The sequence below is a fragment of the Emys orbicularis genome, chromosome 3, assembly GCF_028017835.1.
Source record: "Emys orbicularis isolate rEmyOrb1 chromosome 3, rEmyOrb1.hap1, whole genome shotgun sequence".
Classification (NCBI taxonomy): domain Eukaryota; kingdom Metazoa; phylum Chordata; order Testudines; family Emydidae; genus Emys; species Emys orbicularis.
The window spans coordinates 145,296,061-145,321,587 of NC_088685.1; the positions used below are offsets into that span (position 1 = coordinate 145,296,061).

The following is a 25,527-nucleotide window of genomic DNA, read 5'->3' on the forward strand; positions in this document are numbered from 1 at the left end:
TTTTTAGGTGACAAATCAGAGGAATTGTCCCAGATTGAGGTGTCATTAGAGGAGGGTTTGGAACAAATTAATAAACTAAACAGTAATAAGTCATCAGGACCAGATGGTATTCACACAAGACTTCTGAAGGAACTCAAATGTGAAAGTGCAGAACTAGCTGTGGTTTGTAACCTATCATTTAAATCAGCTTCTGCACCAAAATGACTGGAGGATAGCTAATGTGACACCAATTTTTAAAAAGGGCTCCAGAGGGTCTACAGGCCGGTAAGCCTGACTTCAAGGCAAACTGGTTGAAACTATAGTAAAGAACAAAATTGTCAGACACATAGATGAACATAATTTGTTGAAGAGTCAACATGGTTTTTGTAAAGGGAAATCATGCCTCACCAATCTACTAGAATTCTTTGAGGGAGATCAACAAGCATATGGACAAGGGGGATCCAGTGGATACAGTGTACTTAGATTTTCAGAAAGCCTTTGACAAGGTCCCTCACCAAAGGCTCTTAAGCAAAGTAAGCTGTCATGGGATATGAGGAAAGGTTCTCTCATAGATTGGTAACTGGTTAAAAGATAGGAAACAAAGGGTAGGAATAAATGGTCAGTTTTCAGAATGGAGAGAGGTAAACAGTGGTCTCCCGCAGGGGTCTGTACTGGGACCAGTTCTATTCAACATATTCATAAATGATCTGGAAAAAGGAATAAACAGTGAGGTGGCAAAATTTGCAGATGATACAAAACTACTCAAGATAGTTAAGTTCAAAGCAGACTGCGAAGAGCTACCAAAGGATCTCACAAAACTTGGCGACTGGGCAACAAAATAGCAGATGAAATTCAATGTGGATAAATGCAAAGTAATGCACATTGAAAAACATAACCCCAACCATACATATAAAATAATGGGTTCTAAATTAGCTGATACCACTCAAGAAAGAGACCTTGGAGTCATTATGGATAGCTCTCTGAAAACATCCGCTCAATGTGCAGCGGTAGTCAAAAAAGCAAACAATGTTGCGAATCATTAATAAAGGGATAGATAATAAGACAGAAAATATCATGTTGCCTTTATATAAATCCACGGTACGCCCACACCTTGAATAATGAGTGCATATGTGGTCGCCCCATCTCAAAAAAGATATATTGGAATTGGAAAAGGTTCAGAAAAGGGCAACAAAAATTATTAGGGATATAGAACAGCTTCCGCATGAGGATAATAAGACTGGGACTTTTCATCCTGGAAAAGAGACGACTAAGGGGGGATTTGATAGAGGTCTATAAAATCATGACTGGTGTGGAGAAAGTAAATACGGAAGTGTTGTTTACTCCTTCTCATAACACAAGAGATAGGGATCACCAAATGAAATTAATAGGCAGCAGGTATAAAACAAACAAAAGGAAGTTTTTTTTTCTTCTTCACACAACACACAGTCAACCTGTGGAACTCCTTGTCAGAGGATGTTGTGACGGCCAAGACTATAACAGGGTTCAAAAAAGGGGTCTCAAACTCAGATGACCTCGAGGGCCGCATGAGGACTAGTGCATTGGCCCGAGGGCCGCATCACTGACACCCCCCATTTGCTGCCCCTGGCCCCACCCCCACCCCTTCCATGAGGCCTCGCCCCTGCCCCGCCTCTTCTCGCCCCTTCCCTGCCCCCATTCCAACCCCTTCCCTGAAGTCCTCTCCCCAACTCTGCCCCCTCCCTGCCCCCAGGGGGTGCAGGAGAGGTGTGGCAGGGGGCACAGGGCAGAGAGTTTGGGTGCAGGAGGGGTGAGGGGTGCAGCAGGGGGTTGGGGTGCAGGATGTGGCAGGGGGCTCCGGGCAGGGGGTTGGGGTGCAGGAGTGCGGGATGCGGCAGGGGGCTCTGGGCAGGGGTTGGGGTGCAGAAGGGGTGCGGGGTACGGGCTCTGGCCCGGCGCCGCTTACCTAGAGCGGATCCAGGGTGGCAGCGCCGTGCACCGCGGCCAGGGCAGGCTCCCTGCCTGCCTGCCCTGTCCCCGCTCTGCTCCAGGAAGCAGCCGGAGTCCGGGGGGGGGAGGACGGCACCATGTGCTGCTCCTGCTGCTCCTCCAGGTACCTCCCCCAAAGCTCCCATTGGCCGCGGTTCCCAGTTCCCGGCCAATGGGAGCTGCAAGAGCACGGATCCCTCTACTCGCCTCCCACCCCCCTGCCCGGGGCTGCAGGGACATACAGTAGTTCAGCCGCTTCAGGGAGAGGTGCGGGGTGCGCGGGGAGCTTGGCGGGCTGCACAAAAGAACCCCACGGGCCGCTTGTTTGAGACCCCTGAACTAGATAAATTTATGGAGGATAGGGTTCAGCAATGGCTATTACCCAGGATGGGCAGGGATGGTGTCCCTAGCCTCTGTTTGCCAGAAAGCTGGGACAGGGGATGGATCACTTGATTGCCTGTTCTGTTCATTCCCTCTGGCACCTGGCTTTGGCCACTGTCGGAAGACAGGATACTGGGCTAAATGGACCTTTGGTCTGGCCCAGTACGGCTGTTCTATGTTCTTATTTTAAATTTAAAATGTGAAAACAGAAAATTAAGTTGCTTTCCTATAAGCTGATCTGACAGTTTACAAGATGTGACCTGATTAGAATATTTTCAACTCTACATTCTGAATTATTACAGCTGCCTTAATAATGCGCCCCATGCAACTACACACCAATGAGGCCTAACTAGATACTGCCTCCATTGCCATTTTGTTTCTTTATAAATTAGAGAGAAAAAAAATCTCACAACTTTCGCAGGCAGCTGTGTGGGAATGTATTAAATGATCCCTCCTGAGAAAAGTGTTTGTAGGAGGAAATTCCACTTCTCCAAAGGCAACAATGTCGTATTAGGTATCCACTCACGTGAATTACAAGTCCAGAACATTCGTTAAACAGGCTGATTAGAAAACACGTTTTTTTTTTAAAAAGGTAACAGGTAAGGTTACATCTAGCTACAGCAGTTGTACTGCCCAACTTTTATCTGGGCACATTACCCAACATCCTATAACCACCTGTCTAAAACATTCTCAAAGTTTCTCCTATATTACTGTTAATTGTTTGCATTACATTAGCACCTAGAAGACTCGACTCCACTGAGATTGACTCTCCACTGTGCAAAGGCAGTCAGTCTCTGCACCAAAGAGATTACAATCTAAACTGAAGACAAGAGAAATATTATCCCCATTTTACAAATGGGAACTGAAGCACAGAGAGTGAATGCCAGTCTAGCCTTAAGCACAAGACAATCCTTTCTCTGAACTGAGGCTCTCCTTTTACTCCCCTTCCCTCCAAACCTTCCATTCTCTATCTCCTTTCATCCTCTTATTCCTCTTCCTACTCTCACAAGCCCGGTTCCTTCATCTGCATCCTCTTCACATCCATGACAAACTCCACTCTGGCCCCACCCTTTATCTTTACCCATTCCTCTCCCCTCTACCAACCCCCCTTTCTCCAATCTCTGTCCTCTTCTTCCCATATGTGGCAATCTGAAGAATACGTCAATGCGTTACATTTGAGTGCATCTCGAAGAACTGACTGACAAATCTGCCTCTAAACAAATTAAAGAGAGATATTATTCTGTTCTGAGCAAGAGGAAATAAAGGTATGAACTGAACAATCAGAGAAAAGGATGCTCCTTGGCAGTCAGATGAGGTTGGATCTATTCCAATTTACAGTATTGACACTGAGCTACTGAGATTACAACCTAGTACTACATGAAAAATATTTATTCTAGTTACTTGAGAATTCAAAAATAAATTTTGTCTTTTCTACATTTTTATTAAAAAAGTGTCATTTTAGTGTTCCTTTGCATTTTGTATTCATTTTTAAAATCATGACCACTGTGGAAAGACTGATAAAGTTTGTGAATCATATTAACAATTTAATGTTTATGTACAAAGACTACCCCTGCCACTAATGTATCCATAGTATTTTGTAAATATAGAGGGCAAATTCTCTTCCCATTAATACTGGCATAAATACAGTACAAAGCTATTGACTGAGAATCACGTCAAATTTATACCACTGTGTCAGAGCAGATTTTAACCCACAGGTTTAAACATTTAAAGTTTTTTTCCAGAGATTACAGAACTAAATAACAAAAATGAGAAATTTTATGAGTAGAAAAGGCTAAAAACCAGGGAATAGAATAGTTATGAAGACAACTTAAACTAAGGGCTTGTCTACATGGGACATTACTGCGTGGCAAGCCTTCCATTAACCACTTCCTTACAAGAAAGCACCTAGGTAAAACTGAAGGTACTTACACTGAGAATGGAAACTGCTCAACAATTCAGCATACCCCAAACCCACTCTAAATACTTAGTCTGAAGATGTACTATACCTGGAACTTTTATGTGAAGACTTTGTAACTGGAGTGCCAACAAATGGATCAGGTATTTCTGTATCAGGGAAAGGCAGTGTCATAGGTGGTGGTTCTTCAGTTCTAGGACTGCAAATGAAAGAAGACTGTAATTGACTACTACTTGTAGTTTCTATGAGTGGGTATTTGGATTAAAGATTATTATAGCTGGAGCTGGTTGCCTCTAGTTAAAGTTGCCCGACACTTCTGATTATAAGACCCCACTTTCCAATTGCTTATAATATACCCAAACTAACTATTTGGGCTGAAATGAGGCACATGTCCTTTGAAAAAAATAGTATTTGATCATGTAATTAAAGAACAACAATGCAGATGCACAAGGGAGCTGAATTAAGATTCACAGGGAACCTTAAAACTGGCATTTCCTAACATTTGAGTGCTTGACTCTGCAAACTTAAGTTTCTTTTAACATAATAACAAATAAACAACTACGTTTGAGGATGAGGATTTAGAAAGAAAGCCAGAAGTCAGATATGCAAAATTAACAGCCTACACTTCCCACAACCTTAAATCCCCAAAACTGTCATTTTCACCTTTGTCTAGAAGAAGTGAGGGTTAATGGACTCCAAAACAGTTATCAATACAAGAATTTGCCAGTGCATGTATCACAAGTTCCTAAGAAGACAACTCGGACACCATTAATTTCCATAACTTGAATCTGTCTTGTAATGAAGTAGCCATTTCTCGCACTACATTGTCCCTTTTCTTTGTGTCCTAGTAGTTTGAACAGCAATTTCATACGGTAACATAGGAGTTCTTACCTATCATATTGTGAGAAATCACTTTTCTGTTCATTTCCCACCCAGACCTCTCCAATTTTAGATAGGACATTATTAATGAAAGTTGCTCTTGTAAGCACGTTCCCTGCAGTAGTTTGTTTTGCCACAGTTGACAATGGCTTGGGTCTTGAAACTAAAAATGAAAGGGGAAGAAAAAAAAAAAAATCAAATCTCTGAACACTAACCAAGAGAAATTAATCATTCATGGATTCTTAAGCAAAACTCACCTTCTCGCAGAATTGAAGAAGATAAGTGGTAAGGCTTGGCCCTCTCTACAGCCAGCTTCCTTTGCACTCTAGGAAGGATCTTTCCATACTGGTCTAATATAGAATTTCTGGCAACTGATCTCTCTCTTAAACGAGGATCACGATCATTCTAATGAACAACCAATTAAAAGCACATCAGCTAATTATGAACAAATGTTTGTTAAATACAATTAATTGACATATTTGCAACATCTTAAGAAATTCTGAGGATGTTTAAGTTTGTGTATGATTTTTATACATATTAGACACACAGAGGATCAAATTCCACCCTTCAATCCAGACTATATATATATATATTTTTTTTTTTTTACTTCAATGTGTGCGACAATTGCTCATAATGCGTGGAAAGTGGTGTAACTTTCAGTGAAGCAAAAGGCACATTACGTACACGTTACCTGGCATGTTTGTGTGCATTTTAATATACACACAAAAACTCGCATTTCTTAGTCATACATGTTGGCTAAGCAGTTTGAGAATTACAGTTTAAGCTAATGAATATTTTATTTTTTTAAACCTAATACAAATCAGAGTTACAATGCAAATGCATGTTGCTTTCCATAGGAGGCAGTTTGTTCTGGACTGGCCAATCAGAAAAGGGAACACTAGCCATCAATCTCCTCAATAAGCCTCCCATACTGGGTACAGATAAGGGTTAAAATATGTAACAAGTTTGGCAGAAGCAGGGATCAGATAACTTTCCCGACAGAAAAGACTCCAAGATACTGTGTGCAGAAGCCTAATGGCAGAACTATGTAGTTTGGACACCTTTGTAGCACTGAGATCTACTGAAATTTTTCATTTGCGTGCATATATAAAACCCAGTCAAATCTATCCCTTAGAATTCAATTTAACAGATTACTGCAAATGCAGAATGTGTTTGTTTTGTAACATTTAATTTTATCTAAAACTACTTTCTGAATTTGTTTGTGTCTGAAAAGTACTTTAAGTGTTAAATTTTGCTGTAATTTCATGTTGGGCAATTTATTCTAAATATTTAAAAGAATGGTATAAAACAACATTTGAAAACATACAATATATATTAAAAGTGCATGCACTAAGTATTTTTACAGCATGCTACCAATTAACATTCAGTGAAATGATACATAATACATTTACCTCACCCTAGCAGAATTTGATGCTTACCATGAGATTAACTTTCAGTGACTGATTCAACTGTAATGCAGGGATGTAATTGGCACGCTGTAGATGGTGGACTAAAAGGAACTCATGATTCTGGATACCAGCACTGGTTTGCAAGAACTTCTCTAAACATTCCTAAGAGAAACAAAACTGTTTAGAGTTCTGCCTCCTTTTTCCAAACAAATGATTAAGACTTCATTCTTGCCCATGCTTACTTGTTCAGTATCTGTGAATGGTAATTTCAACAAATCTTCCATTAGTCCCATCTCTTGACAGACTTCATACATGTGTTTTAACAACTCTTCTACATTTAACCTGGTGGAGTGCTGCTGCAGTAGACTCCAAGCCTCCACCATACACCTGAAATTAATTTTTGAAATGCAGAGGAGGATTAACACTTTGACCAACAATTTTACTGAAGCAAGAGATGCACAACTTGTGTTAAAAAAGAACTAAACACTAAAAGATTGAATAAAATACACAATGAAAGCCAAAATCTGTTCTCTATTTTTTTTGTTATAGTTTTCATAATAACACAGATTAATCAGGATATATTTTCTATTTCGTTACCTATTATACAATAAAACAGTGAGGTGAAGTGCAACTTCACTGCTACTTGACATTGTTGGCTTCATCATCTGTATGTATCTGAGGGCTCGTCTGTGCTCTCCTTGGCACATCAAGGCTTGAATAATTTTCATATGTTGCCATGACATTGTTTTGATTGTAGCGGGATGAAATAAAAGGGCCAATGAACTCTGAAGAAGTTAGAAATGAAAGTTATTAAAACTACCAACACACTCACCCCTTCCAACAAAAAAAGTCAAACTTCCCAAGTGAAAATAAACATCTTTCAGGTGCATTTACATTAGAAGTAGTGTATGTTTACACTTGAAACATATATTTGCCCTTCAATCTAATTTAATAAAGTAATTGGACAGAAGACAGATTCAGTTAACCACATAATATGATTTCAGTTTCAAATGAGCAACTCATAAGATCCCCGGTTAAGAAAAACCCTGTATGTCATCTAAACTGCTAGTGACACCACCCACAATTTTATGCACATATGATTGCAACCAAATGAAATTATCAAAATTTCACTGATAGTACTAAGCACTTTATTCACTAGTCATTTCACTACTTCTGTTTTGGCTTTTAGTTGATTGTTTCTTGGGTTGCACTTTGTTTAATTCTTGACAATTTGGTCTCTCCGTCTCTGGAGACAGCAGTGAGAATGTCCTTTTAAAACTACTCATTGAGGATAGATTTGGAAATTTGCTCTTTTAACTTCTTAGCAGTTGCTATGAAAATTATTCTACCAAACTTGAAAAGCATACTATATTAGCTATATCATCACAGGTAAGGAATTAAAGTATTAAAAACATACACAATTTAAATCTGCATTGGGTTTAAAAGTCACTTTTACAGAGTTTTGCCTCATTTCTTGGTGCAGAGTCCTCAGCTATATTTTAAACATTTAAATCTGCATAAAACCATCTTTGGAAATTTGCTCAATGTTTTGATGAATCAGGTAGCTAGGAAAATTCAAATATGTGTAAATAAAGTTGACTACAACTGGGTTCTATTCCATTTTAAACTAAATTTGAATATAATCAGACTTCAGAGTATAATTTATTGTTGCTTTCTGTTTCCATTTAATTTATGCATTAACAATATTTAAACACTAAAAGTTCTAGCCCTTTATCTCCCTTGACTAGTGATTAGATGCCCAAAGTTCATCTTGAGACCATAAGGTTGCATCTTTATATATGTCTTAAGTAAACTATTTACCTCATAGTCATTGTGATCCAAAAGCCAAAAACCTTGAACAAGTCTAACCAGACCCCAAGGGATAGCAAAGGCAGTTGGGAAAGAATCAAATGAAGTCTCTGTTTTGTTTGGAAAGGAATGCATGATATCTAGCAGCAAATAAATTGTCTGACAGTAAGTACTTGATTAAGGCTAATAACTTTTCAAGAAGGAAAGTTTCTTACATATATTTAGGGAAGGTAACAACAAAAATAAGTATTACACAGCAGAAAATAGTTGTCTTGCAATTTTCAGCCCACTGTAACCCAACAAGCCAGGTTTTAATCCCAAAGCTGCATTTTGAATTAACATAAAAACCTACGTTTGGTTTATAAGTATTGAAAGAAGCTGTAATATTGTCCCATTTTAGTAAAAGAACACTACTGCACAAGTCTGAAATGGTAGTGTTATTGTGATGGAGCAGGGATTTGCACTCCTAGTTGTAATAAATATAGGACCCCTGCTTTGTGATAAAACTAATGAACAAAGCTGCTCTTACTTAACGTCACATAAGGAAAGAATCCTGTACTTCTATTAAGAGAAACTGCTATGGAATTCTGGATAGCCTCACCATTACTTGAAAAATAGTCAAGGTAAAGGAGCCAGTCACACAAATATGTTGTAGATGGGACTTAACCATACCTAGATGATTGAGCTAATGCCTCAGACACCAATGCTTTAGAACAGGGACACAGTTACAAGTTTTAACCATACTGTGACCAAGTTCCTGGACTTTAAAATACAGTAGAACCTCAGAGTTACAAACACCAGCATTATAAACTGACCAGTCAACCACACACCTCATTTGGAACCGGAAATACACAATCAGTAGCAAAAACCAAAAAATAAAAAGGCAAATACAGTACAGTACTGTGTTAAATGTAAACTACTAAAAAAATAAAGGGAAAGCAGCATTTTTCTTCTGCATAGTAAAGTTTGAAAGCTATATTAATTTAATGTTCAATTGTAAACTTTTAAAGGAACAACCATAACATTTTGTTCAGAGTTACGAACAATCTCCATTTCCGAGGTGTTTGTAACTCTGAGGTTCTACTGTAACAGTAAATTCAGCTGTGTAGAGAATAAAAATTAAATATGAATGGAGAAAGCCCTCCCACCATGCCATAATAACGAATATTTCATTGGGTTTGTGCATCGTGTTTTGCTAGTTTCTACCTTCTCCCTCTGATCAGTGCCTAATTATTTAGTTAACAGTTTAAAACAACTGAGGTGTGGAGTCCCTGGGTCTAAAATCCAAACTGTCCCCTCCTACCTAGGTTAAGTAACACACAAAGTTTGGCAAAGGCAAATGTACTATATATTTTAGCAGCTTGAAAATCAAGCATTTTCTCCATCACATTCTCCTTTTTCTGGGTAATATTCCATGTGCCTGCGTTTTCAATAGAACAGAGGCAAACATTGTTTCTTGTGCTGGAGAATCGCTGATTTCAGCAAGAATGTGTACTGATGTAAATAGTATTTGGTAACTGTTACTGCTTCAGAGCACAGAGAATTCTCATACATTTTGGTGCAGGCATCACATCCTAAGAATAACTTCACTTATTTGCTACAGAATCACGTTGTTTTAATGAAGCCATTAAAATGAAAAATCTAAAGTATAAGAAAGGAAACAAGTATTCCATTACAACTTAATCCTAAATTTATGCTCATTCTGTCCAAAATACGATAATTCTCCAGTTTAAGAAATTAATGATAAACACAGGAGCATAAACTTTTGTCGCATTCAAAAAACATTCTTTTAAATACAAATATATTGTGTGGTTATATTTTCAATCTCTCTCAACATTGTCAAAAGGATACAATTGCATGTTTGTAAGTTTCTTCAATATTTTGTAACAAATAGAGATCAAGCAGCGCCTGTGATGAAAAAAGAAAAATTAACCAAATATTTTGTAAAATAATTATTTTTTGCCTTTTTAAGAAGTCCTACTTACATGCAAGCTAGCAGGGGGATATTTCCCAGTTCCTCCTTCATCTCTTCGCCACAATTTCTCAACTTGATCTCCTAACTGGGAAAGCAGTCCATCGATCATCAAGCAATCGGCATTCCATTTCCCTCTGCAATCAAAGAGAACATGGATTTTGATAGTGTAAAAACAGTGCGATAATTCCAACCTGTCATGAAAACCCGTTTACCAATTAAAGAAACTCCAACCAAATTTATCTGGTAAGTCGCAGGAAAAACACTATACGACAAAGGCAGCTTACATCGACCTTACTCTGTGTCTACACTACAACGTTGCTCCCGCTAATGTAAGTCGCCCATTATATCGACTTAACTCCACCTCTGCAAGAGGTGTAGCGCTTAGATTGATGTAGTTAGAGCGAAGCAATGTCTGTGTAGACACTGGCTGTGAGCCCCAAGACAACAGAGCTCCAAGAGCTGTCAGTGCCCCACAATGCCCCACTTCAGTCGGTGGAAGTGCTTCTGGTGAGGACCCATACTATCAACAGAAGGAGCATAGTGTGCATGTGAACCACCGCTTTAATTACTGTGGTGGCTGTACATTGACTTCAGTTGACCTAATTTTGTTGTGTAGACAAGGCTTGAGTGTCTGCTGTATTTTTCCACCTTCTCTCTAGTATCTTTCTTAGCTCCAATCCTGCTGGAAAATTTTTATAATTATTTCTGTTTGATTTGTATCAGTGTGATTTTAGATTAAAAATCTATATTAATCCTAGTCAAGACATTTCACATGAAAAATAAACAAGTCTGTAAAAAGTTCAGATAAAGATGTAAAAGAGAGCTAGTTTTTCAAATGTTCCAACTGAACACAACAGTGAGGGCCACCTTCTTGAAGTATAAAAATGTACACAAGTGAACTCCAAAAAAGGGATTTAGTCCTAAAACAGACTTTATAATGTCTTATCAAATAGTCATTTAAAGAGCTAACCCTTTTTGAACAGTTCATCTTTGCATGCCTAAACAAAAGTTTTGGAAACATGGTGCTGCCTATCTGTCTTGAATCAGAGACAATTAATGCCACGTTACCAAATAAACCATCTTTTTGAATTGCAAAAGTCACACAGTTTAGCCTTTGGATTAAATTATTTACAGTATTACCCAATATATTTCTAAAATCAGGTCAAGGATTGTTTCACTTTACTTCATAAAAAAGGGAAAGTAGACCAACAGTGGCCCTGAGCTCAAGAACACCCCTCTCCACCTTTACATATGAAAGCAGTCCCTCTGAATTCAATGGTGGGCGTGGGTGTGTTTGTGAATGAACCTTACCTTGACAAGCGCTCTAGTTTCTGTCGGTGACCAGTACAGTAGCTTTGTATCAGTGGGTAATTGTAGAAAGGCCTAGACAACTGCATATCATCATCTGCATGCAACAGAGAAAAAACACGTAGTTCAAGAAACCTAATAAAATCTGAAGTAATTTTAAAAGACTTGAAACAGACAAAATTGCTGAGTTTCATTTTTAATATTAAGAACAAGCAATTTGACAACTTTGGAAGAAAGTGGTTCTAATTCTGCTCTTTTAAAAAATTTTTTAGTAAGACAGCAGAGTAAGTCACAAGGCTCACTTCATTCCTTATTTTAGTAAGTGACCCATATTTGAAAATTATCCCATGAATAAAGATTACTGGGTAATTCAGACCATATGAAGTAAAAGAGTTTCTGTGTTATCTTCCCCAGCAGAATAAAATATATTTTTAGGTGATCTCAGGTGGGGACTGCTTTTTTAAATTTGTAAAGGGAGCATTTATAGGCAGATTGTTTTCTACATCTATGTAAGCCAATACATGCATTTTTACTGCATAAAAAAACGCCATCAAAATACTGGCTATATAAGGACAGTTAGATAGGAAACTGAATACACCGAGTTCTAAACCTAGTAAGAGACTTCTTATGGAAGGAGGAGTTTACCACCACAAGTAAATATTTACCAAAATATGTGGAATACTTAAAAGTAAAGCCAGCGTTATATCTGGATTAAAACAACAATTACATAAAAGGTTAGTCTATGTTGACTAAACTTAAGTATACATTACAGCTGTACCAACACAATTTGTTGATAAGTCATTTATCAAATTATGGTTTGAAGAATTTTTCTGTTGGAAGAAAATATTGCACAAAATGGTAAGCGCTTGTCACATCTGAAGTGTGTTATTGTTCAAAACTTACCTAAACCCTCTGGAAGGAGACTGGACCGGCAGAACCAAATGACCACATGTGCATATTGAGAAATGAGGCTGGTTACAATCTGCTTATTTGTCAAATCTGTAAAACCTGGAAAGAGTTTATAAAATTACGTTGCCATTCAACTCCTTCAGTTACCAAAAATATTAACTATGATGACATTGATAAACTGGTTCTTTTTTATTGTATTGAAAGCATTAAAGAAATTTTTACATTTCTTATTTCTAATCAACCCTTGGAAACAACTGTTCCTTTACAGTTTTTCTTCTGCATTTCTTATGGAGACACCTGGATTTGCTATTCTAGAGCTTCTTAAGCACTGGATTCCCCCCCCCCTTTATTTTTGAAAGACAGCTCTCACCCTGTTCAAGACTTCAGACTTCATGAAGTGGCAAGAAAATTCTTGGGTATTAATAACACACACCTCACCCTAGGGGCTGCAGCTTCTAACCCAGGGATGGGGAACCTACGGCTCGCAGACCAGATCCGGCCTGCTGCTTCATTATTTCCAGCCCGCAGCAAGTCTCCGTGCAGGCTCACCCCGCTGCGGAGGGAAGCGAGGGTTGCCAGGCTGTTAAAAGTCCAGTTGTTAAAAACCTGTTAAAAGCCTCACCCCGCGCCAGCTACGCAGCTCCCATTGGCTGGAAACCACAGCCAATGGGAGCTGCGGGGGACAGCGTGCACGGCACAGAGCCCCCTGGCCCCTCCGCCTAGGAGACAGACATGGCAACCATTTCTGGGAGCAGCACAGAGCCCTGGCAGGCAGGGAGCCTGCCTTAGCCCCACTGTGCTGCTGACCGGGAGCCGTCTGAGGTAAGCGCTGCCCGGCCGGAGCCCGCACCCCAAACCCCCTGACCCAGGTCGGAACCCCCTCCCGCACCCTAACTCCCTCCCAGGCCCCGTGCCCTCACCCACACCCCAACCCTCTGCCCCAGCCGTGAGCCCGCTCCTGCATTCCAAACCCCTTGGCCCCAGCCCGGAGCCCCTCCTGCACCGCAAACCCCTCATCCCCAGCCCCACCCCAGAGCCCATACCCCCATCTGGAGCCTTCATCCCCCTCTCCCGCACCCTGAACCCCTCATTTCTGGCCCCATCCCGGAACCAAGGGGAAGCGCTGAGCCTCTGAGCTCCCTCGCGGGGCTGCATGTAGCCCGCAACTGATTTTTTTCTGTGGGTCAGTAGCCCCGATAGAAAAAAGATTCCCCACTCCTGTTCTAGCCAGTGGCCTCTTACACAACTTCTTGAGCTGACTACCCTATTCCACCCATATGCACACTCAGTAAGCAACCTCCCATGGCCTCCTCCCTGGGGGTTAATTGACAACTACAACGTTCCCCACTTATAGACTCAATCTTTCTCCCAGCTGCTGAACCTGATTGCAAATTCCAAACAAGCAGTTTGATCCTCCTTTGCAAACTGGAGAAAATTAAGAAAAAAAAGTAAAACTGAAAAAGGGAAACTAGGGAAAGCTCACTCTCTTTCCATGACTCAGGCCTATTCCTCTACCTTAGAAAACACATTTCATAATAAAACGTACTCAAGTTGATAATACTGTTACAAACCTCTCTCAGTGAGCTCTTGTGCTTCTGTTAGAAAGCAGTTCAAGACTGTGCTAAGGTTGCTAAGAAGCAATTGGCAGTGCTGAAGAGACTGTATAGTCTGTGGATCAATGAAGTTACATGAGCCATCAAACAGTGGAACACCTTATAAAGGACAAACATTACATGGTTAGTCTGTACACAACTTCAGGAGAAGAGTTAAAAGCATTTCTGTGGACATACAAACCATCATGTGAAGTACTAATACACTCACGTTACTGCATGTATTCAAATTAGGAAAGATAACTCTTATTTCCTGCAAAATGACTATATTCTAGTACTTACACATCCGGTCAAACTCATCTTTTGTGTAAATCACTTTATTCCATGTCCACTCGAGAACAAAGCGCAGGTTAGCAGCTGAGTTTGGTTGTTCTATTAAAAAAAAAAAAAAAAAAAATCATGAGAACAAATTCTCTTCTAGGTCAAAGAATAAAGTTAATAAAAAGCAGAGTATTACCTTCAGCTGTCCACTGTTTGATGCAGCCAGTAAGAAGTCCTAAAGAACTTGTTTGGACAGCAGCAGATAATATAGCTTCTAACTGCTCCTCCTAAAAATGTAACAGAAATAAAATAGATAGTAAAAAAGATTCAAATGCTTTCAAGACAGCAATGGTAAATAAGATTTGTTTCCAATTGTATGCAACGTATCTGGATGCCAAAAACAATCAGTACAAAATTAGTGAAGTATGATAAGTATGATAACAAATTTTTTACCCCCAGACGATTCTTTCCAGACCATCTTAGATCTTAGCTGTAGATAAAACGTCCCAAAAGCAGAGTTTCAAAGTTGTTACATTTGGATTTTTTTTCTTTATCAATTTAAGAGTGTTTAATAGAGTTTGCCTCTTATCCTTTTCATCCCTTCAAATACTGAATTCTAAAAAGTTATTTACTCTGTGATTACGGGTAGCATGCACCAAAGAATAGGAAGAAATACCTATATACTATAAGTGCACTGGGGGAAAGGCATCTGTGCTCTTGTTGTTTGTTGACCTTACTGTCCAGAGATTTGAAAACTAGCAGCAGTTTTATGAAAAGAAAGGAGCAACACAATGAAAACAGTTCTTTGGTGAGGATTTCTTGCACTTTACTGTTTTCTTACAATATACAGACTTCACCTTCCCACCTTCAAAATACCTATTTTGGCTGGAGAAGTAAGAAGTACAACTAAATATCACATCTTTCCAATAATCTTGGGAAAGTTTGTTAACAAGGAAGGTAAGTGAAAAATCAGGTATTTCTCATGAGAACAAGAAGGTGGCTTCTTTCTGCTGGAAGCGCATCAGGTAGTTTTTAATACAACATAAAAGAGCAGAAGAAGGTAAAACCAATTTTGTTTTGTTTTGTTTCACAGTTCCATCTTTAATGCCATCATCGGCGTTCCCAATGATCTAGCTCTGGTGGTGGGAAACAGTTTTCAAAGTGGATACACTTTACAAAAAGATGTTTGGGTTTTCAGGTTAAGCTCATTTTTAGTAGTTTCCCCTCTATCTCAACCCTACTTTGCAAATTTCAACACTAGCAAGTTCAACAGACAGCAGGATGTTTTTCCTGTCAGAAAATGCAGGTAACAGCTAAGCACTGTCATACAATGTTAAAAATGAACAGTTGATTTTAGGCAAGTGTATTTTACTGTTATTTTAGGTAACCAATCCTTCTGATCATTATGCTGTGGTTTACCCTTAGGACTACTTGACATTCTGATCTTGAACACTGTAAAACATTCATTCCTTTCCAGGAAAAGTAATTTATTCACAGTAATTTACACAGAAGTTATGATGCTCAGACTTCTAGAATTTAAATGCTATTTCAACTTTCTCTCTCAAAAGCGTTTTAGTTATAGAAAGAGCTATAGCAAAGAACACTATATCAAAGGAAAATCCTAAGCAAGTTCCACATCACCACAGTGCACAAGTTTATTACTAGAGTAGAAGGTCAGGAGTAAGTCCATGTCAATATATTCCTAGTTCAGCAATGGATACAAAAATCTCTGACACCAAATTAAGTCATTCTCCAGCTTAAGTTGATCTGTATGACTTAAGTTTTATTAAACAGCATAAGTAATTTGCATTCATTTAGAAAATCTATTATTTCAGCCAACTGTAGTATATATTCAGAGGTGAAAGTAAGCCGGTAAGGGCCGGTACGCCGTGTCAGACTAGACTGGCTTCCCCAGGCCGGTGATTTAAAGGGCCTGGGGCTCCTGGCCGGAGCCCCGGGCCCTTTAAATTGCCACCAGAGCCCAGCTGCCAGAGGCGGCTCAGGCAGTGATTTAAAGGGCCCTTTAAATCACCGCCGGAGTCCCCGGCTGCCGCTGCTACCCCTGGTACTCTGGCAGCAGGGTTCGGGCGGCGATTTAAAGGGCCTGGGGTGGTAGCGGTGGCCGGGAGCCCCGGGCCCTTTAAATTGCTGCCCAAGCCCTTCTGCCGGAGCCCTGGGGTAGTGGCAGCAGGGCTCCAGCGGTGATTTAAAGGGCCAGGGGCTCCCGGCCGCCGCTACCGCAGCGGAGCCCTGGGCCCTTTAAATCTCCGCCAGAGCCCTGAGGTAGCGGCGGCAGCCAGGAGCCCCTGGGGTTCCGTCGGCGATTTAAAGGACCTGGGGCTCCGCTGCAGTAGCGGCAGCTGGAGCCCCGGGCCCTTTAAATTACCCCCTAGCCCCAGGACTCCCAACTGCCTCTGCAGCTGGTAGCTCTGGGGGTGATTTAAAGGGCCTGAGGCTCCCAGCCGCCACTACTGCAGCTGGAGCCCCGGGCCCTTTAAATTGTGATTTAAAAGGCCTGGGGATTTAAAGGCCCCACCTCTTCCAGTTGAGGGCATGCCTCTTCCAGTTGAGGCCCTGCCCCCTGCTCAGGACTTCAGCGTACCGGTAAGTCCTTTAAGTTACTTTCACCCCTGTATATATTTGTTTTTTATGCCACAGGCAAATCGTATGAAGATATTTATCACATTTTCTTGTAGTTTTACAAATAATTTCATTTAAACAAAACGCCAACATATTCTCACCTGACTCAAACTAGAAGGCTGTACATCAATAAGTCTTGGAGACAGCAAGCCAGCAATAAGACATCTATTGAAGTTATCAGGAATGGCTTCATTTAAAGAAGAACCAGATTTCTTTAAAAAATGTAAGGTCTGAAACATTAATGACAAACAATTTCAAATTAAGACAGCTATAATTATTCAACTCTGATGTTTATTCAATTGACAAATATGAGTAGTTATTTACAACAGAAATGTTATACACCCCCCCAAAATGCTTCTCTTCTCTAAATAGAAGCAGCAAAGAAATCTTACCTCACAAGTATACTTTACCAAGTTGGCATGTAAATTTAACAATTGTATAGTCTTTGAGATGGCATACCAAAGCAACAAAGCACATACTTGAACAATTAAACTTCTCACAATAAGTCTCAGATTACTCAAATAAGACATTGGCCATTAGACTATCTTGTCTAAATATTTGTCTAGCTTCTCTATTAACACACACACACCATGCTGCTTCTTAAATGTTGACTCTAGCATCCCAGCAGAAATGAATGCTAAAATTATACACACATAAACCAAAAACTTAGTGAGATTCTCTCTGTTCTTATCTGTGGGAGAAATAGAGATTTGAAAAAACAGCCAAAATACGTGCAATCTTGGGGACTTTTTGGTCTCCTTAGTTGAGCTGCATGGCTGTAATTTACCAGATTTGTCTTAAGTTACAAGAACAACTTTTGAGAAGTGTAAAGGAATGCTAAAAGGGCCAAGAATGCACACTCTTGTGGCTTTTTTCTACACCAATAGGTGCTTCTCACACAGGGACAGCAACGAAGTCAGAAGTGCATCAGCTCTTTGAGTGGCTGAACCAGCACCCCAGAGTTTACAGTAACTCCTCACTTAAAATCATCCCGGTTAACATCATTTGGTTGCTGATCCATTAGAGAACACACTCATTTAAAGTTGCGCAGTGCTCCCTTATAATGTTGTTTGGCAGCTGCCTGCTTTGTCCACTGCTTGCAGAAAGAGCAGCCTGTTGGAACTAGCTGGTGGGGGCTTGGAACCATGGTGGACCGGCAGCCCCCCTATCAGCTCCCCTAAGTTCCTTGTGCAGCAGCTGCCCAGCAGGCTATCAATTGCTGGCAGTTCAGCTGTCCCTCCCCCCACTGCCGTGTGCTGCTCCTGCCCTCTGCCTTGGAGCTGCTCCCGGAAGCCTCCTGCTAGCTGTGCAGAGGTGGGAGGAAGAGGGATGCTAACGTCAGGGTACCTCCCCAACCCCCCACTCCTGTACCTTATCTCCACAAAGCAGGGGGGGGACACCATAGGGCTCAGGATGGAGGGAGCTTGCTGGCAGCCGCTGCTGTCTCAACTTGCTAAACTAGTTAAAAAGGCAATGTACTTAGAGTGGGGTCAGTATACTTAAAGGGGCAATGCGCGTCTCTCTCTCTCTCACACACACACACACACACACACACACACACACACACACACACACACACACACACACAGTGTGTGTCTCTGTCTCTCTCTGCCATGCTAGCTCCCCTCCCTCCATTCGTGCTGCCTTGTAGAGTGTGAGGCTATATTAACAACATGTTAACCCTTGAGGGCTCAGCTGAGTGCTAGTTCATCATTTAGAAGTAATGCATTCCCTGGGATGCATCCCACCCTCTGAATATGAATATATTATAGAGTCTTTTGTCTGGCAAAAAAAGTTTCCCTGGAACCTAACCGTCCCTATTTACATTAATTCTTATGGGGAAATTGGATTCGCTTAACATCGTTTAGCTTAAAGTAGCATTTTTCAGGAACATAACTACAAAGTTAAGTGAGGAGTTACTGCATTTCTACTGAAGAAGTGCCAGCTAATGGGGGAGCAAGGACTAGACAGTATCCAGCTCATGAATATTTTGAGGTTTTATAAACATGTGTAGAAGAGATGAAGTCTTCAGCACACAAGTGATGTGCACAAAACTACACTCAATTTCTACTGCATATGGAAACACCTACTACATGTATGACTTCAGTTTATAGCTATTTAAGTACCAAAAATTTAGTTAGGTGAAATGTAACTGGTTCTCCCTTTTCCAATTCAGAAAATAATTTCCCTCCTAAAAATATCAGGTCCCAGGTCCAGACTCTCTCTCTCAGCAGCTCTAATCCATGAAGTGCTTGAAAGTTGTGCTTGGACATGTATGCATGAAATACACAAACAAAATCCTCTCCATCCTAAATTATCCACCAAATTTTCAAATCTTTTCCCTGTCCTAAATTGTATAATGATGAAAATCCAGGCTTAAAAGAAACAGTTGCAACCTTATGTATGGAGAGACAAGGATGTTACCTCTCCATAATCTAGAATTCAAACCAAGTCACATATGGCTTTATCGTTACCTCCTGAGAAATCTACATCAGACTCATCTACACATATTTAGGACCTGTTCCAATTGAAGCCAATAGGAATTTTATCACTGACTTTAATGGGGGCAAGATATAGCCCTTTTAGCACAAAATGCTCTCCCCCCTGCATTGGTAAATATAAGTCAGTTCAATACAAATGACAGAAGATGAACATTTTTAGATATCAGAAAGAAAGCTAGAAAGAAAAAGAAAAAGAAGTACCTCCTTCTGAAACCCAGTGCAAGTCATGTGAACAACTCCGGAGTTCAACAAACAAGTAGCATCTAAGAAAACAAAGAGCACTTGGCTAAAAATCTACATTTTTGAGGATATGGTACAGCAATACAAAGTAAACAGCTTCTATTAAAAATGGGGTTAATATTGGGAGTGGATTAAAAAGCTAAATAAATACTTATTTGGCTCATTAGTTCACTTACAAATTTATTTTGCAACATTCACACATCTGTGTAGAAATTGTACTTAGGCTGTACACTATATAGAACAGCTCTAGCACAGTACACAAAGTAAACCCATTTAATTTCTGTAACAATCATTTCTTCACAGGCTATATTACAAATGCATTAGATATCAAAATTTGGCAATCTATGTCTAAAATACTTTCCAATATTAAAGAACTCTTTTGAAAGTAAAATATAGGTGTTTCTAATTGTTTAAAGTCACAAACAGGAAACAAAACAAAACATATATGACATAAATGACATCACCTCAATTCTCTTATTAAGCTTGCTCTCCTAAAGTCAGCTAAGCTGCAATACATACCAAAAGTGTAGGTGCTTGGATTAAAAAACTGCTCAGGGGGCGGATATGAAGGAGGAACTCCACGACTTAAGCTTCGCTCATGTACCAGAATATCCAAGATGTGGTGTGGAGAAGTCATACTCACTACAGCATCCAGCGACCATAATGCAAAATAGGGGCAATTATGAAGAAATTCCCCTGGTCTTAGAGAAAGTAAATACACACAAGTAAGAAGTAAATTAATCATTTATAACCATTTTGAAAGCTACGTAAAATACACACAATAAAGTCTCACCTCAAAGAATCTGGCATTTGAGCATGATACCAGCGATTTATGTCAAATATGCCCAAATAAGTAGATGGTTTGCCCTGGCCGTATGTATTCACTTGCCAGCTGAAGACTGACACACTCGTATCAGGAGATATTACTGTAAGAAAGATAGCATTTCTTTAAAATAAATCAGCAGATATTGCTACACAGTAACGAATTTTAGTTCAACTTGTCATACTACTTGTTTAACACTATTGTTGGGGTAGAAAAACAACACTCAATATTTTGGCAGAATGCCTTACTGACTTAAAGATATGAAATGTTAACTCCTTCAGTAGCTATAACCCAGATTCATTTTGTTCATATATCAGATTTAATAAAATATCTATTGTTGGGACCAGGCTAATCTGAATTTCCCATATTTCCAGTTATTTTATCAAAATATGTAGCTACGTGTTAAAAAAATATAAGTTAACACCTTTAAGAAGTACCATCAATATGAAATTAAGATGAATGTCAGATTAGTGGTTTGCATTATTCATTTATTGATCATTGTGTAATTGCCTCATTTACATGCTTCTAGAATAGCCACTTCTCAACCAGATAGATTCAAAATACAAATGTCACAAGAATATCACGTAACATAACTGGAACAAATACCTTAATTTAAAAAACACAACATATGTTGCCTAATACTATAGTAGCTTCCAATAAGGGTTGTTGTTTTTGATGGGGCAGAAAGGGAGTTTCCTCTAAATGTGAGCAAAGGAGAATCTTAATGCCCTGTGCTCTTGGTGTGTGAAATATGGGGAACAAAGTAACTATACAAATCTAATATATGAATATTTTTACCCTTATTAGGTTCTTCTAGGTACATCATTTCCAGTCTGGGGTCCCCATCCCATTTCCTACAAGTGTTCTTCTGTGAGCCTCTGTTCTATCTTCAGTTCTGTTAATTGCTCAAATAATCTTTGAAGTCATTGATTCTTTAAGTTTAAAAAACAACTGAATCAGTTTACCTCAACACAGCTTTTGCTCTTTCAGCATGTGCTCTCTGATCAGCAGTAGCAGAAAGTCTTGACAGAAAATCTTAAGTGCAAAGAAGCGGTCTTCCTCTTCCCTCACCTCACTATTCATTACTGTTCTATTTTAGATCAATGGCTCAAATAACTACGGGCTTGTCTACACTTAGAACGCTGCAGCGCTTCAGTGTAGACACTACTTACGCTGACAGGAGGGATTCTCCTGTCAGCATAGGTAATCCACCTCCCTAGAGGCAGTAGCTAGGTTAACAGAAGAATTCTTCCATCGACCTAGCACAGTCTATATGGGGACTCAGGCCAGCTAAACTACACCGCTCAGAGGTGTGGATTTTTCACACTCCTGAGTGACTTACGCCAACCTAATTTTCTAGTGTAGATTAAACCTAAAGGCAGGTCTACACTACAGCCGGGATCGACGCTCTGAGATTGATCCACTGGCGGTCGATTTAGCGGGTCAAGTGAAGACCTGCCAAATCGACAGCAGATCGCTCTCCAGTCGACCTCTGTACTCTACCCCCGACGAGAAGAATTTCTCCGGTCGACCCCTTGCAGTGTAAACCCCACGGTAACGCAACCTAAGGTATGTCGACTGCAGCTACATTATTCACTTAGCTGGAGTTGCGTAGCATAGGTCGACTTACCGTGGTAGTGTAGACACAGCCTAAGTAAAACTGTAATAAAAAGTTCACTATCTACCTGAAAGGGAAAAGAGAATTGCAAACTATAACTTGGACTGATATCATGTGGGAACTTTTTCAGAACGCAGTTTGTGCCTATCTGTCATATAAGTGAGTCTCAGACTACTGCTTCAAAGTGAAATAAATGCAAGGGGGTTAGGAGAGAGGCCGTTTAAAGGAACACTTTAATATCAAAAGTTTTATAAATAATTATAGGTGGAGCTGGCAGCGCTTCATTAGTTAAAATTGCCTAACATTTTCCATTGTAAGACCCTGTTTTCAGCTGCTCATAACTGCCAAAATTTAACCATAAAAGCTGAAGTTTTTTATGCCAAGGGTCTGCCCTGGGCTGATTTGTTTGTTTGTTTGAAGGATTTCAACAACAAAAAATGGTTCTGCCATTTCTGAAAACAAGGTAAGGGAACAATTATGTTTCACCAATGTTAAATTTGTACAGATATTCCACTGAGAAAGTCGAGAGGCTCCATGCTTTAGAACAGAGAAGCATAGACTTGCCCCGAGTTAACAATGGGGGGCGGAGGGGGAGAAGGAGATTTTGTCTTTTACAAATCCTGGACCCCATCTTTCCATAAAGAAAAATCATGTTAATTTTTAAAATAAAATTATGTTACATTTATCCCTCAAAAAGTTGTACACACTTAGATTTATCCGGGGGGGGGGGGGGGAGGGGGGGGGTTTGGAAAGCATTCAAAGTCAAATACTTTCCCCCATGAGTATGGGCGTTTAAAGTTCATCTTACTTCCTAGAAAAAAAAAATATCACCCAACTAAAGTGCTTTTTTTTTTTTAATCCAAAAACAGCTATTTTCATTGTGTTTGCACAAACTACAGAGATTAAATAGAAGGGGGGGGGGGGGGAGGAGAGGACTCCTTTCTCCGCATACACTGAAGTTCTCCTTCCCAGATGCCCCTTTCGGCTCATCAGCACTGCAAGCAGCTGACCACTTTCGGGTTTCAGTATATAGTTAAACAGATAATCTGGAGTTTAACAGCTCAATCTAATTTGGCTATTTAAATACAAAAACTTGAAAGCAGCCCAGTTGTCTACATAGAACGGATATGCACAATAGCCTACAGGAGAAATTAGCGAGCAGTACGAACTCCACGTTTTGGGCAGCCTTTGCAGCGAATGCCTGCTGTATTTACTAATTATAGAAACAGTTGTATCATCTTTTCCTCCACACAAGAGTAGGACAGCATTAAAAAGGCCTAGCCAGAATACAGCTTTGGACAATCTGTATCCAAAGTATTATTATACTTTTAACTTACCTTTAAGTTAAAAAGAAGGCTGAACACCAAAAAGCCTACTCCTCAGAGATATAGATTTTTTTTTCCAATTTAATCATGTACCTTACATATCAGGTTTCCCTGTTCCACTGTCATTTTCCATATTAATTGCAACTCAAACACCTCACTTTTAGTCTTTAAATATGTTTATTCTATACAGCTATTTAAGTAAACTTTTAGAGTTGTGGGTACAGAACTATTTCAGAATGATGCTCACATGCTGGAACAGATATTTTTAGAATCCAACTCCACTGTTTTCTTCAAAAGCATTATGTTACAATTCAACTTGAAAATTTTTTGGACCTAGCAACAAACCTTCATTCACGCCATCCTCTCTGTCCACATGGCTGCGAAATTTTTCTATAGTCTGACAACTGAGTAGTTTGGTATTGCTAGTCTGCCCTCTTAATGAAAAGACTCCACCTGTGAGGTCTAGACTGTACCTTTCTTCACAGTACTCCAAACCCTGAAAGACAAATAAAAATTATTTGAAATGAATGTGTATGATATTACACTTAAATATGGAAGAGACTGCATCTCTTATGAGTCAACCAAAGGAATCCCAAATTACATATTTTTTAGAATATATTTTGGCATGTTACAGAAATTAAGTGCAATAAAGTATTCAATAACCCTAGAACTGAGGAACTAATTTTGGTAATCAAAACTAAGTTGATACAAAAATACTAATAATGTCCACCATTTTCAGGAAAATCAGGAAAATTTTCCTACTATTACGCAGTTTTACAAGGACTTGGCAGTAGCTATATGACAAATAGTTAAGAATCAAGTTTTCCCTTTTTTTTCCCCTTCTTCTTTAAAACCCCTACAATAATAAGCTTAAAAAGCTAAATATACATTTCTATAGTCATCCTAATCTACTCACATTTTAAAGTTTTTTTTTTTTTTTTTTTTACTTAAGACAAAATACAAGTCCACACATTCCTCCATATCACACTCTCTCATCCAAACAAGCTTTATGTAATGTGAAAAGAAAAATGAACATTTCACATGCACACACTTAGCAACTCTGGAAATTCATGTATAGTTATACCAGTCAGACTTTATCAAAAGATACATCTGAAATCAAGCAGTGCTGGGGTACACAAAGTTTGTGTGCCAAAGCATTGGTACAGGGCAAATGAGGGTATTGGAAGCCATGAGGTGGGAATGCCTATGAGGTGTAAAAATATGTACATGTTTGCTTGGGAGGGTGGGGAGGAGGAGACCACACACAGGGCAAAACAGAAAATAAGATCTTTTAGCCAGAGCCCTAGTACAACAGCATAAAGTGAAGCAGAAACACAGAAAATTGAAGCTGAAGGGAGAAAAAATAATAATTTTGAGGCGCTTCCCCATATCCTCCTGCCAAAGCACTCATGGCAATGTAAAATAAAAAACATGACTAAATTACAATGAAAAGCTCTTTTAAAAAAAATCAAAACCTACGGTAAAACAGAGCACATTCTGTTAATCCAGAGCAGTGTATCAACTTTGCCTTCACTATGACTGTGCATGTAAACTAAGATAAAGCAATGGCATCCATATTTAGAAAAAAAGTTTAATCACTTTATAATATTTATACCTTGTCCTCATACTATCAATTTTTGCTTTTCAAAATTGAAAGACATCTTCTTTCAGTACCTAAACATTTATATAGTCAACACTCACATGAGCTACAGTGAGAAAGGAGCTTTTCTTGCTGTAAGGGAAGCACATGACAGGAGGAAATTGAAAACACTGGGAGATTTAAGCCTATGAAAGTAACTATGTTTCAAACCAATAACTCAGTATAGCACTACAAAAATATCCAAATTTCATATTGCAAAAAGTTAATGTAAATTATATGCATCCACACTGCTTCCAAAATATTTGGAAAGAATGGTATAAAACAGAAGTGGAGTGGGTAAAGAGGGAGGAATTGCTACATCAGATTACTGTCGTTTGCGT

General features: G+C 39.4%; 1 protein-coding gene across 1 annotated transcript in view; it reads right to left on the minus strand.

Annotated features, from left to right (window-relative positions):
• Positions 1–25,527, minus strand: part of AHCTF1 (AT-hook containing transcription factor 1) — a 91,137-nt gene that overhangs the window by 27,562 nt on the left and 38,048 nt on the right. Inside the window, exons 8-26 of the mRNA XM_065400919.1 lie at positions 23,893–24,043; positions 20,575–20,707; positions 20,301–20,482; positions 19,743–19,804; positions 17,142–17,270; positions 14,597–14,687; positions 14,422–14,511; positions 14,101–14,241; positions 12,524–12,628; positions 11,624–11,717; positions 10,323–10,446; positions 10,189–10,245; positions 8,350–8,496; positions 7,126–7,313; positions 6,771–6,915; positions 6,559–6,690; positions 5,377–5,524; positions 5,132–5,282; positions 4,332–4,439 (exon numbers count right to left, since the gene is read on the minus strand). Of these exons, the coding sequence (XP_065256991.1) occupies positions 4,332–4,439; positions 5,132–5,282; positions 5,377–5,524; positions 6,559–6,690; positions 6,771–6,915; positions 7,126–7,313; positions 8,350–8,496; positions 10,189–10,245; positions 10,323–10,446; positions 11,624–11,717; positions 12,524–12,628; positions 14,101–14,241; positions 14,422–14,511; positions 14,597–14,687; positions 17,142–17,270; positions 19,743–19,804; positions 20,301–20,482; positions 20,575–20,707; positions 23,893–24,043 (2,378 nt within the window). The remainder of the gene's footprint in view (positions 1–4,331; positions 4,440–5,131; positions 5,283–5,376; positions 5,525–6,558; positions 6,691–6,770; positions 6,916–7,125; positions 7,314–8,349; positions 8,497–10,188; positions 10,246–10,322; positions 10,447–11,623; positions 11,718–12,523; positions 12,629–14,100; positions 14,242–14,421; positions 14,512–14,596; positions 14,688–17,141; positions 17,271–19,742; positions 19,805–20,300; positions 20,483–20,574; positions 20,708–23,892; positions 24,044–25,527) is intronic.